This window comes from Diorhabda sublineata, unplaced genomic scaffold (assembly GCF_026230105.1).
Source record: "Diorhabda sublineata isolate icDioSubl1.1 unplaced genomic scaffold, icDioSubl1.1 Dsub_138, whole genome shotgun sequence".
NCBI classification, from domain to species: Eukaryota; Metazoa; Arthropoda; class Insecta; order Coleoptera; family Chrysomelidae; genus Diorhabda; species Diorhabda sublineata.
Window position 1 is genome coordinate 18,197 of NW_026614065.1, and position 12,872 is coordinate 31,068.

Here is a 12,872-nt window from a genome sequence, read left to right on the forward strand (position 1 = left end):
CCCTCTATCCACAATATTAATTTATTTTTCATTTGAAAATCCCCCCTTTCTACACAAATTTCATTTTCCAAAAAATATCGTCAATTTTATCAAAATCCCCCCCTTTTGATTCCAATTTCACTTTCCTGAAATATTATCTATTTAATCACAATCCCCTCTTTCCACAATATTAACTTTTTTAATTGAAATTCCCCCCTTTCTACTCCATTTTACAAAAAATATTTAAGTCTTTCTTAATAAAAATCCCCCTTTCCACTCCCAATCTTTTCAAAACAGTGTGGAATAAAACTAAAAAAAAATCCACTAAAATTTATTTTATTAACAAAAAAAATAAATTAAAAGTTAACCCGGCGGCCATTGCATTTGCCTTCCGGATAAAACGTGCACGTGAATGTGGTAAACAGATTGCGCCCCGATAGGGCCGTCGTTGATAACAATTCTGAATCCGTTTTTCAAATTCCTATTCTGCGCTATCTTCTTGGCGACGATAAGTAGATGCCCCAAGATTGCCTCGTCTTCGTCTTCAGCTTTCGATAATTGGGGAATGAATTTTTTCGGTATCACCAGGAAGTGAACCGGGGCTTGGGGGTTGATGTCGTCGAAAGCGATGCACTGAAAATGTTTTTCGACGTTACAAATCGATTGTGTAGAAACTGTTTATCATATTTACCAAGTTATCTTCGTAAATTAAATTGCAGGGGATTTCCTTTCTTAATATTTTACCGAATATCGTGTCCCCACCGGGTTGGGCACTTTGGGCTAGAGCTACTTCCTCGGCCATTTTCTTTATCACTACCAATAAAAATTCAGGTTGAAGTTGACAGTAGACAGATCATAGATAAACTAAAAAACAAAAGGTGAACAGAAAGTTATCGACTTATATATAAAACTAGAACCTTTTCGCTATAAATCGATGATTTTTCAATAGAAGCCCTATTATTTCAAATAAATAATCTATTATATTGACAAAACATTGGAAAAATAGTCAAATCATGTTTCTAAAATGACGAAATTTTATATTATAGTACCAATTGGTGCAAAAACGCACCTACTTTGTTTTACAAACGTCTCCTACGCATCAAAAGAACGCTTCTCCAGTTTACAATATAATCCTGCAATAAACCTATAATTGGAGTTAAAAGTTTTAATTAATATAAAAATTTACCAAATTAATAGTATTACAGTATATTTTTCTAATCGATTCGAAATTAATAATGTAGCGTATATATGTCATATGTCAATAGTAATGACAGTTTTAACTAAACGAACGTACCATTTATACTAACCTCACATGAAATACATTACAATTATTGTTATTGTTTGTTAATAATTATTATTATTATTAAGTGATGCAGAAGTTAAATTATTATTTGTGATTAAAATTGAATTTTTTTATGAAATAGAAATGGAACAGCAACCGAATATATACAGAAAAATGATAGCAGCTGCAGTTTCGAGTGTTCTATTAGAACACGGTTTCGATGCTGTCGAAACAGATAGTTTAGGTACCCTCACCGAAATGATGCAAGCTTGTAAGTTTAACGAATATCTACATCGTTTTTCCACTTAAAAAATTATGTTTCTAGTTATAAGTGAAATTGCCTTTTTAACGAGAAGTTTTTGTGAACTATCGGGTCGTGTGGAACCCGTTTTAGGTGACGTAGTGTTAGGATTCGTCGAAATGGGTGAGTTTTATTTACACAAAAACGTTGATTCCACTATAAATTATCGATTTTTAAGGTTTCAATTTGAATAGTTTGGAACATTATGTTAAATCGTCGAAACATAGTATTCTCCCTACTTTACAACCCCAACAGGCTCAAAAACAATTGAATATGTTATCGGCTGGTTCTAAACAACCTTTACCGCCTCATATTCCTCAACATTTTCCACCTTTTCCCGACCCCCACGCGTACGTTCGAACCCCTGTAAGTATTTTATCCCAATCTCTCCCGTTGGTTACGTTAAATCGATGATACGTTTACAGACTCATAAACAACCGATTATCGATTACGAATCTGTTAGAGAAAAAGCTGCTATTCAAAAAAGAGACATCGAAAAGGCACTAACGAAATTTTTAGCTAAAACCAGCACCACTCACAATTTATTCGATACCGACGAGGCTAATATTTTTCCACGTAAGCGTTTCGTCGCGTGATTTTCGTCGTTTTTTTTTTTAAACAGATTTTATTGCAGTTATCGCCTGTAAGCCCGCTTATCCGCCCTATTTGAGCGCCCTTCTTCCCCAGGATCAGATATTCGATCCCGAGGATCTGGACATCGATCCGAAAAGTCAAATATTACAGCAACAAAAAAATCACGATAAGGCTAAAAATCAGGTCAAACAGGATTTGAAAATGGAGGAAGGGGAACAGGCCCAGGAGAATTTAAATGAATCAAGGATTAGCGAGGATAATATGAATAATCCTAATTATATTGATAATCCTTATTTGGCCGCTACTAAATTACCTGTAGGGCGTAATATGGAATCAACTTGATTGTTTATTCTAATAATAAAAATTTATTAAATAAAAATTCGTTCTCGACTTTTTTTTCCCTAAAATCTCTGAAGTTTTTTACACGTGGCAACATTGCAATCCTATTAAATCGGATGTTTACAGTGGTAAACAGTGTTGCCATGTTAATTCGTCTTAAATGTTTTGTTATCCTAAAATCCGTCAATTTTTATAAACGTTGCAACGTTGTAATTCCAATAAATTCGTTGTTTAAAGTGATGAACAGTGTTGTCCAAAAAAAAATTCGTCTTAAATTTTTTCCTAAACTCTTGGATTTTTTTTACATGTGGCAACGTTGCAACTCCATTAAATTCGTTGTTTACAGTGGTAAACAGTGTTGCCATGTTAATTCGTCTTAAATGTTTTGTTATCCTAAAATCCGTCAATTTTTATAAACGTTGCAACGTTGTAATTCCAATAAATTCGTTGTTTAAAGTGATGAACAGTGTTGTCAAAAAAAAATTCGTCTTAATTTTTTTCCCTAAAATATTGGATTTTTTTTTACATGTGGCAACGTTGCAACTTCATTAAATCCGTCGTTTACAGTGGTAAACAGTGTTGCCAGAAAAGTTTGTCTCAAAGTTTATTTATCTAAAATCTTGGAAGGTTTTTTACACGTGGCAACGTTGCAATCCCGTTAAATCGGATGTTTACAGTGGTAAACAGTGTTGCCATAAAAATTGGTATTAAATTTTTTGTTCCCCAAAAGTTTTGAAGTTTTTATAAACGTGACAACGTTGTCATTCCATTTAATTCGTTGTTTACAGTGAGAAATAGTGTTGACAGGTGAATTAGTCTTAAAATTTTATTCCTTAAAATCTCGTTAATTTTTTTCACGTGGCAACGTTTAAAGTCAATATGAAAATGTAAAAAAGTCAATGTAAACAGTGTTGTCAGAATTGAAAAATTTATAACCAAAATTTTCAATCACATTTTGATTAGATCTAACTAAAAGAATAGAATTGTTTAAAGGGCATTTTTGTGAATTTTATTTAATAAATAAAACAAAAAAATATTGAGAATTTTTATAACCAAAACCTTTTTTTTTTAACAAAATTTCGTTTAAAACAATTTATTTCCTGTTATCTTCCGAAGAAAATTAAACTTGGCAACATGTGAACTCTATCCAATCGTGTATTTGAAGCAATAGTTCTAATCAGTGCTGCCAATATTACATGTTAGTGATACTATGGAAATTAGAAATATTTGGAAACAAAATTTTCTAAGAGATTTCAAAAATTTTAAGTATATTGTTTAAAAAAAGTCATATTTTAGTTTTAAAATCGTCTCGAACGTGTTTAATATTTCTACATCTTATTTTCATTAAATACGAAGTTTGTTAATCGTGCATTTCACGCAGTGTTGTCAAGTTTAAAAAACAGAAGTATTTCGTAATAAAATTTTTATTATTTATACCCGAATTTGGATAATTTCTATACAAACTCGTATATTTAACAAACATTTCAATAATTTCATCAACAATTTTTATTAAAATTAATTATTTGCATAAATTAAACCACTATTTCGAAAAAAAATTGTCACTACTTCTAGTGAAAATATTAAAAGTTCGACAACAATGTTTATAACAATAAGAAAACGACAAATTAGTTTATTTATTTTGAAAAAATATAAAATAAAAGTGATAATTTACAATAATTTACTAAATATAATTATTAAAATAACATTTGTTATAGTCAATTCATAAGGATACTTATTTGACGATCCGTAATATACGAGGGGTTGATACAAGGCCGTATCTTCCTTATAAGTAGTCCAACCGACTATTCTTTCGTTTCTATTTTGTTCTCGTAACCAAATTGCGAGCGGTTCGAAGTAATTCAACATCGAATCTGCTGTTATTTTATCAGTTTGATCTCGAGTCATCATTTTCACAACTTCCCTCCAATGTTTCGATTTACCCACCCTCATTACATCCCTGTAACAACACAATAACCAAATATAATGAAAACTATGAAATTCAACTTGAATTTTATTCTGAAATATTCGTATCAGATATAGAATTAAACTTGGCAACATGGTAAATACGATTTAGCGGTCGTTATACTTATAACCAGTGTTGCCAGATGTAAATTATTCTTCATATCTCGTCAAGAGTGTAGAAAAACGTGTTTTTTGATACGAGGAGTTCGAAAAAGATAATTATAAGCAGAAAATTGAGGAAAATTGGATTTAGAGGTGTATTTTCAATAATTATGTAAAAATTTCACATTCTTGTATAAGAAAATCGATATTTCCGAAACCATTCGGGTTATAGATTTATTTTTGACGCGAATCGATTGGAAAAACGTGCCTCTAAGTGTATTTCCACATTGAATTCTCCCAGTTTCATATTTGGGAGAAATATACGGGGCTAAAGTTGAAGTAATATTTTTCTTGAAAAATTACACTATATAAATTTATAGTATCTACAATCGTGACATGGCAACGTTGTGATACAAGAAAATCGGAAGAGGAACGTCGATACTTTCGTAGAAAAAATACTACTGCCCTTTCGTGATCATACAAAGCGAGTTATATTACATTAAGTTGCAAGTTACGAAACAAATTTTGAAATTTCGAAACGGGGACTCATATTTTTTGAAAATGGGAAAAAAGTGTTTCGAATTCTGCTCAATTTCTGTAAAAAACGATTTTTTTACAAAAAAAATTAATATGCTGAATAAATTACATCGTTGCCAAGTTTAATTCGGAATTTATCGCGCTTACATTAAAACTTTTCCCGCTTCCCTTGATCGGTAAATGTCACACGTATGTAAAGGTCCAATATGTCTACCGGCCCTGCACATACTTTCGAAAATTTGAAATTCCAACAAAAGGGCTACGAAATATTTAGTGTAAGGGATATCGGCAGGTACGTGTCGTTTCGTAGCAGCGTCAAAATGCATTTCAGATCTCGTAATCGGTGGTATTATCCCCTGATATCTCAATCTGAGGTCCCACCAATCTGCATTCATTCTTTTTACACCGAATTCGGCCACTTGGTAACGCCACTAGAAAAAAAATAAAGAATATAGAGGTACGGTTATTTTTTAACGTGTATTACGTTATTTTTGGACAGTTTTCTACTTTATCGACGGGAATTTTCTCACCTGATCTATCAAGTAGGCGAAAGGGGCGTAGGCGATTTTTTTTAACGCCATTAACATCAAGAAATTGATGTTCGTTTCGATGTTGTCGGTGTTATTGTGAAAAAAACCGATTCGTTTTAAATGTTTCGGGTTGAAAATCGATAAAATAACGGCGTTTGCGACACCTTCGTGAAAACCTGTAATTTTTACACATATGAAATAATAAAAAAAAAATGTTTTATGAATAATTATTTTACCTGGATTGGAGCCGTCCCTGTATAAAAATGGTTGATGCGCGTAATAGAGATAGTACTGCACATGCGCCATTTCGTGATGTATGGTTACGAAATTTTTCATATCGACTTCCGTACATTGTTTTATCCTACAATAAATACGAATTTTCATAAAAATCCATTTGTCTATGGTTTTGATCACGTTTTACCTGAAATCTACATTATTACAAAAATCCCAAGCGCTTGCAGTACATTGAACTTTTCTTCCATTGGGTTTTTCGATCATGGAGTATCTCCAAAATTCCGGGGGCATCGGTTTCAATCCCATAGACGTGAAAAATTCTTCTGCCATGTGAAACATTCTAAATATAAGTCGAAAAACTTATTATTTACCCTAATTATGGAAATTAGTTTCGTTTCACCCTGTATAAACGTTAAAATGATGATTTCGCCAAAAGGCGTTCATCATTTGTCAAAAATATTTATTAATTACCCTAATTATTACTTCTATTCCACCCTGTATAAACGTGAAAATGATGAGTTTATTTAAAAAAATGATAAATTAAAAAAAACAACTGAATGAAAATAGTTTTCAAATTTTCCACCAAAATGCGTCTTTCATCTGTCAAAGTTAATTTAATGTGTTGTAAAAAGGAAAATCCAATTCCAAAATTCACTAAAAAAACTTTTTTGTAATAATTTCCTTCAATAAATTTATGATAACATTATATAAAATTGACTCAATACTATAATCCTTCCTTGTAAAAAAAGTAAAAAGAATATCAATACTTTTTACTGTCTGGTGTGAATTGGATACTTGAATGCATCGTTGTCAGACGATTTTTCCTTACCAATAAAATAATAAGTTTCTTTTTCGTAACTGACTATAATGGCATTTTAAAACAAGTTTTTCGTATTTTGTTACATGAAATAATTAATAAAAATGAAATTATTTATCAAATATACAATTCAGATGAAAATATAATGATCAAATAATTTGGTAAATGATGAAAATGTTAGTTAAACATTTAAATCCGGCAACATGTCGTGATTGACACGTCTCGATTAATTACCGATCGGCTTTAGCGCAAACGCTGAAGTCAGTCAGCAACAAGGCGGTATGCGATGTGTTCGTGACGGTTTTATCGGCGTTTTTATACAAAACTGCCTTTTTTACTTCAAGTTTAAAATGCTGAATCTGTTTGATAATTGGAAACATTCTAATATAAATCAATCTACACTCATTTTTCGGCATACTAAATTATAAAACGAACAATAGAAACATAAACTTTTAAACATAACCCAACTTTTTCGTTCGTTAGTATAATAATTCACGTAAGGTTGTACATCGTTGTCATGTTGTATTGTTTTTTCTGTTATCATAGAATGATGTTTAAATATCGCTATAAATAAATTGAGTTTAATCGATAGGATTTAATTGTAATAATTGATAAATACGATATTAATTACTTAATTATAGTCGGAAATTAATTATTATTAGTAGTAGTAAAATTATTTACAAAAATATAAAATGCCGTAAAAGTTTTTTAGATTTTTAAAACGATAAATCTTACAACGTCGAAGACCGATGTCACAAGAGTGCCAACTTCTAGAATGAAATTTCCCTTACTGCAATAACAATTATTTCATTTAGACCTGGAAAATTTAGTTTTTGTTTATTGGCTGCAATTGTTACTACTAATGTCAAAATTTTGATAAAACGAAAGTATTAACTTTGCTATTTATTTGTCAAACGTTAAAACGTTAAATTTGAAGCTTTATAAAGATAAAAATTTGTATAAATTTGTAAAATTACCGTAAGGGGGTGAAACCTTGTCTTAATATTTCATCGGTGATATCTAAATCTGAATAATCTCTATAGGGTAGAACAATATCGGCTATATTAGTCCAATCTTGAGCCCAAAGATTCCCTAGAATGTGAGCAGGTAAGGGCCCTTCGGGTCTTATCACGTGATCACCGTATCTTGATAAAAGTTTCCTCCTAACGAAAGTCAACAATTCTTTATATAAAGGCAGAATTTTATGCATGGATTCGGTTAGTTCGTTTTCAAAATTTGAATCTTCGTATAAATTTCTCATTTCCGCTCCGCTGTCTGTAAAACCTGTAATTTCGAGAAAGAAACGGCAACGGTGTATAGATAATACGAGGGCTGCTACTCAAGTTTTGAGATAGACGAATAAAAACGAATATTTATAATTGGATTTGCCGGTACCTCCAAAACACGTGATTTGAAGTAAGTTTTGAGATATTTTTGAGTCTTTTTTTGTAGTTTTCTTAAGCTGTGACTAGTTTTTCGAAATACTTTAGTAAGTTTGAAGATGTTATAAAATATTCCGAGTACGTTCACCATTGAAGATTTAACATATTCGCATCAGTGTTGCCATATCTCAAAATTAAAGTAGCAACCCTAAAAATTTATCGCTTACCGTTCAATCTAGAAGCTTGATTCGATAATTCTATATATCTCATGAACTTATTTTTCATTTGCGGACCCGTTTTATCATGTACTTCTTTCCAAATGTGCGTCAGTTCGGATGGATTTCGAGATCGTGCCATAATGGCGTGTACGTCTTCCATATCCAAATCGCAGTAAGAAATATCCTTTCCGTAATCGTCCGATTGGTAAGGACATACTTTAATATTGGAATAAACGTCTTTCATTTCCGAAATTAGATAATATATCTAAAATTATTCGATTTCTTGAATTCCAACGTTATTTATTAAACCTGGCAACGTCGCATATTTTTTTATACGCACCTCATTGTATTTATCGTCCGGTAAACTCGCTCTTGTATTAGTTGTTAATATTTTGAGTTGTCTTTTGATCGTTAGATCTTCGATATGCATCCAATCGAATATTGAAGCCCTTTTATATACCAATTTATCGAATTTCGCTTTGAGAGTTTGTTCTTCGATCATTTTTCGTTTGAGGAAATCCGTCATGTTGGTTGAGTAATGCCATTGGGCCATGTTGACTCGAAAACATACTTCGGAACCTTCTGAATCGTAGTCTCTTAAAAAATCTACTGCTTCCGGTATGTTAGAATTTTTACCCTGTAAAAAGGTGATTTTAAGTGAAAAATTAGAGTCGAAGGAAGTTACGTAATAATGCGTAGACAGTTCTAAAAATGTACGTCCGCCAACTTACTAATAGATGGCGCCTAATGTCGATTCCTAAATTTTCGATTTATCAGTGTTTTTATTATAGCAAAATCGTTATTTTCGTTTCATTATTCCTTTCCAATTTGATGTGGGTGGTTCGTTAGCGTACGTTTAATAAAATAGTTGGATAATTTCGGCATTTCGTTATTGAATATTGAATAAAACAGTTTCCTTATATCGGTGTTTTGTTATTAGATTCTCCTATTAACTCACAGATGGCGTAAAAGTTATAAAGTAGTTTCCTAGTGCGATAATTTTTCGTAGTTGATCATAGATGTCGTTTAGAGTAAATAATTAGTTTCTGGTTGTGTTGAATGAACGAAAACGATAAAAATTTGATAATATACGATTGATAACGAACTTACCAAGAGAAAAGGTGCATCTTCGGTGGCACATACACTGAAAAAAATGATAAAAAAAAATCCTTTGGATATTTTTGGGATTTGCATGTTACAAGAAACACTTCCAACTGCTTTCTTGTAATCAAGTGTTATTATTACTGGGAAAAATAACGACTGCAACCAAATAAATTGACTTGACTTTGAGGAAGTGGCGTGACAAACGACTCTCCTCCGTGTACATCACGCGGACCGGAACGTAGTGTCGTAAAAACGTATTTATTCATACACGAGACAAGATTTTATATCAATTTCACCGTATGACCTATAAATACTGATTATACGAGGGGTACAAAACAAATTTCATTATTGTAATGTAAACTTCGAGGATTTTACGCGCGCCTCGGAATATTCGTATCATTTTCGAACAAAAGCTTCGTACAACAATGGACAGGTGCAGAGAGACGTGTATATCCGTATTTTTCAATCTCTTCCGGAAAGTTGTAGTGTGCTTTAACGTAGTGGAAAAAAAAAATAATGACGCAGCACCGTCAGCACAAGTTTACCATACAAAAGAACAATTATGGAGATGTTTGTAAACGATACGACACGTTAAGAGCATCTCGAGTAGAATAAAATCGTGATATTTTGAAATTCGAAGCGAAATTTATAATTTGTCCTCACTAAAAACGTACCAGGATGATTAAATCGATTCCCGATTGATCCTAAAGGCGTTATAGTACCTTCAAATTATTTATCCAGTTTAAAAATTACTTTAATACATAAATAACATCATACATCATTACAAAGTTCCTTGAAACGTACCAGAATACATTAAACGTCACGGAGTACTACCAAAAACTATTTTTAAATCTCAAAATGTATTGTAGTACTACTTACATTGGTCTAATAATACTAAAAATATATTTTATAGTGTTTCAAAACGTTGTAGTACCAAAAGTACTTTCTATTACCTTGAGGTACTATCCAAAGTATGTTAAAAACATATTCTAGTACTACAAAATGTTGAAAATATCTATTAGATAACTTCAAAATGAGATGTAGTACTTTCCAACGTTTTAATGTACCTTAGAATGAAATGAAATATGTCAAGTGATGTTGTAAAGTACTTGAAACCGTTCCGAAATACTTAAAGTACCACAACAACTACTCCAGAAGTTTTAAATTATCATAATAGTTTTAAAAATGTCGTAAAGTACCTCATAATATATTCTAGTACCTCAAAACGTCCCTCAAATGACTATAATAGTACCTAAAACAATTTTGTAGTACCTCATAACATACCAGAGTGACTGATATAACTATCATAGTGCCTCTAAACCTATCAGTGTACCTCAAAATGTATTATATTACCTCTAAACGTACCAGAGGATCACAAATAACTATCAGAGTATCTCAAGACGTACTAAAGTAATTGAAATGACTGTTAAAGTACCTCAAAATGTGTTATGGTTCTTTTAAATGTATTACGGTACTTTATTATAGAATAAAATGTCCCAAAATGATTCCGAAACGTTGAAAAGTACCTAGTACTATGAAGTTCCTCAAAACGTTCCTCTAAAAAGCTTTATTTACTATTATACTTATGAAAATGTCTTAGAACCATTGTAGAGCACTCAAAATCATCTTGACCCTACCAGAGGGTCACAAATAACTGTCAGAGTACTTAAATAATATTATCGTACCTCAAGACGTACCAGTGTGATGAAAATAACTATTAGAGTACCTCAAAATGTATTATAGTACCTCTAAACGTAGCAGAGGGTCACAAATAACTGTCAGAGTACTTTATATCATATTATAGTACCTCAAGACGTATCAAAGTGATCAAAATAAATATTAGAGTACCTCAAAATGTATTTTAGTACCTCTAAATGTACCAGATGGTCACAAATAACTGTCATAGTACTTTATATCATATTATAATACCTCAAGACGTACCAGTGTGATCAAAATAACTATTAGAGTACTTCTAAATGTATTATAGTACTTCTAAACGTACCAGATGGTCACAAATAACTGTCATAGTACTTTATATCATATTTTAGTACCTCAAGACGTACCAGTGTGATCAAAATAACTATTAGAGTACTTCTAAATGTATTATAGTACTTCTAAACGTACCAGATGGTCACAAATAACTGTCATAGTACTTTATATCATATTTTAGTACCTCAAGACGTACCAGTGTGATCAAAATAACTATTAGAGTACTTCTAAATGTATTATAGTACTTCTAAACGTACCAGATGGTCACAAATAACTGTCATAGTACTTTATATCATATTTTAGTACCTCAAGACGTACCAGTGTGATCAAAATAACTATTAGAGTACTTCTAAATGTATTATAATACTTCTAAACGTACCAGAGGATCTCAAATAACTCTCAGAGTACTTTATATCATATTTTAGTACCTCAAGACGTACCAGTGTGATCAAAATAACTATTAGAGTACTTCTAAATGTATTATAGTACTTCTAAACGTACCAGATGGTCACAAATAACTGTCATAGTACTTTATATCATATTTTAGTACCTCAAGACGTACCAGTGTGATCAAAATAACTATTAGAGTACTTCTAAATGTATTATAGTACTTCTAAACGTACCAGATGGTCACAAATAACTGTCATAGTACTTTATATCATATTTTAGTACCTCAAGACGTACCAGTGTGATCAAAATAAGTATTAGAGTACTTCTAAATGTATTATAATACTTCTAAACGTACCAGAGGATCTCAAATAACTCTCAGAGTACTTTATATCATATTATAGTACCTCAAGACGTACCAGTGTGATCAAAATAACTATTAGAGTACTTCTAAATGTATTATAGTACTTCTAAACGTACCAGATGGTCACAAATAACTGTCATAGTACTTTATATCATATTTTAGTACCTCAAGACGTACCAGTGTGATCAAAATAACTATTAGAGTACTTCTAAATGTATTATAGTACTTCTAAACGTACCAGATGGTCACAAATAACTGTCATAGTACTTTATATCATATTTTAGTACCTCAAGACGTACCAGTGTGATCAAAATAACTATTAGAGTACTTCTAAATGTATTATAGTACTTCTAAACGTACCAGATGGTCACAAATAACTGTCATAGTACTTTATATCATATTTTAGTACCTCAAGACGTACCAGTGTGATCAAAATAAGTATTAGAGTACTTCTAAATGTATTATAATACTTCTAAACGTACCAGAGGATCTCAAATAACTCTCAGAGTACTTTATATCATATTATAGTACCTCAAGACGTACCAGTGTGATCAAAATAACTATTAGAGTACTTCTAAATGTATTATAGTACTTCTAAACGTACCAGATGGTCACAAATAACTGTCATAGTACTTTATATCATATTTTAGTACCTCAAGACGTACCAGTGTGATCAAAATAACTATTAGAGTACTTCTAAATGTATTATAGTACTTCTAAACGTACCAGATGGTCACAAATAACTGTCATA

The 12,872-nt window shown here is 31.5% G+C and overlaps 3 protein-coding genes across 3 annotated transcripts; 1 reads left to right on the forward strand and 2 right to left on the reverse strand.

Moving 5' to 3' along the window:
• Nucleotides 1-281: 281 nt before the first annotated feature.
• Nucleotides 282-816, reverse strand: LOC130452076 (adenosine 5'-monophosphoramidase HINT1-like). The gene is made up of 2 exons (XM_056791399.1): nucleotides 671-816; nucleotides 282-612 (listed from the first exon to the last, which is right to left on the reverse strand). The coding sequence occupies exons 1-2, from the start codon at nucleotides 779-781 to the stop codon at nucleotides 343-345; spliced, it is 381 nt and encodes a 126-aa protein (XP_056647377.1). The 5' UTR covers nucleotides 782-816; the 3' UTR covers nucleotides 282-342.
• Nucleotides 817-1,251: 435 nt separating this feature from the next.
• On the forward strand, nucleotides 1,252-2,535 carry LOC130452075 (transcription initiation factor TFIID subunit 8-like). The gene is made up of 5 exons (XM_056791398.1): nucleotides 1,252-1,532; nucleotides 1,587-1,685; nucleotides 1,741-1,928; nucleotides 1,988-2,138; nucleotides 2,197-2,535. Exons 1-5 carry the CDS (start codon nucleotides 1,406-1,408, stop codon nucleotides 2,496-2,498), a joined length of 867 nt encoding a protein of 288 aa, XP_056647376.1. The 5' UTR covers nucleotides 1,252-1,405; the 3' UTR covers nucleotides 2,499-2,535.
• A 1,495-nt stretch (nucleotides 2,536-4,030) lies between these two features.
• LOC130452079 (angiotensin-converting enzyme-like) lies at nucleotides 4,031-9,515 on the reverse strand. The gene is made up of 9 exons (XM_056791403.1): nucleotides 9,388-9,515; nucleotides 8,618-8,914; nucleotides 8,287-8,542; nucleotides 7,655-7,961; nucleotides 6,048-6,200; nucleotides 5,863-5,987; nucleotides 5,627-5,802; nucleotides 5,244-5,527; nucleotides 4,031-4,452 (listed from the first exon to the last, which is right to left on the reverse strand). Exons 1-9 carry the CDS (start codon nucleotides 9,469-9,471, stop codon nucleotides 4,164-4,166), a joined length of 1,971 nt encoding a protein of 656 aa, XP_056647381.1. The 5' UTR covers nucleotides 9,472-9,515; the 3' UTR covers nucleotides 4,031-4,163.
• Between the last annotated feature and the right edge of the window lie 3,357 nt (nucleotides 9,516-12,872).

Excerpts from the sequence above, each read along its gene's own strand:
- LOC130452076 (XM_056791399.1), bottom strand. The coding sequence starts at position 781 with ATGGCCGAGGAAGTAGCTCTAGCCCAAAGTGCCCAACCCGGTGGGGAC. Across the intron at positions 613-670 it reads TAATTTACGAAGATAACTTG|TGCATCGCTTTCGACGACAT; the intron begins GTAAATATGATA and ends AAACATTTTCAG.
- LOC130452075 (XM_056791398.1), top strand. The coding sequence starts at position 1,406 with ATGGAACAGCAACCGAATATATACAGAAAAATGATAGCAGCTGCAGTT. Across the intron at positions 1,686-1,740 it reads GTTAGGATTCGTCGAAATGG|GTTTCAATTTGAATAGTTTG; the intron begins GTGAGTTTTATT and ends TCGATTTTTAAG. Across the intron at positions 2,139-2,196 it reads CGAGGCTAATATTTTTCCAC|TTATCGCCTGTAAGCCCGCT; the intron begins GTAAGCGTTTCG and ends ATTTTATTGCAG.
- LOC130452079 (XM_056791403.1), bottom strand. The coding sequence starts at position 9,471 with ATGCAAATCCCAAAAATATCCAAAGGATTTTTTTTTATCATTTTTTTC. Across the intron at positions 6,201-7,654 it reads CAAGGTTTCACCCCCTTACG|AATGTTTCACATGGCAGAAG; the intron begins GTAATTTTACAA and ends ACTTATATTTAG. Across the intron at positions 5,803-5,862 it reads CAGGGACGGCTCCAATCCAG|GTTTTCACGAAGGTGTCGCA; the intron begins GTAAAATAATTA and ends TAAAAATTACAG.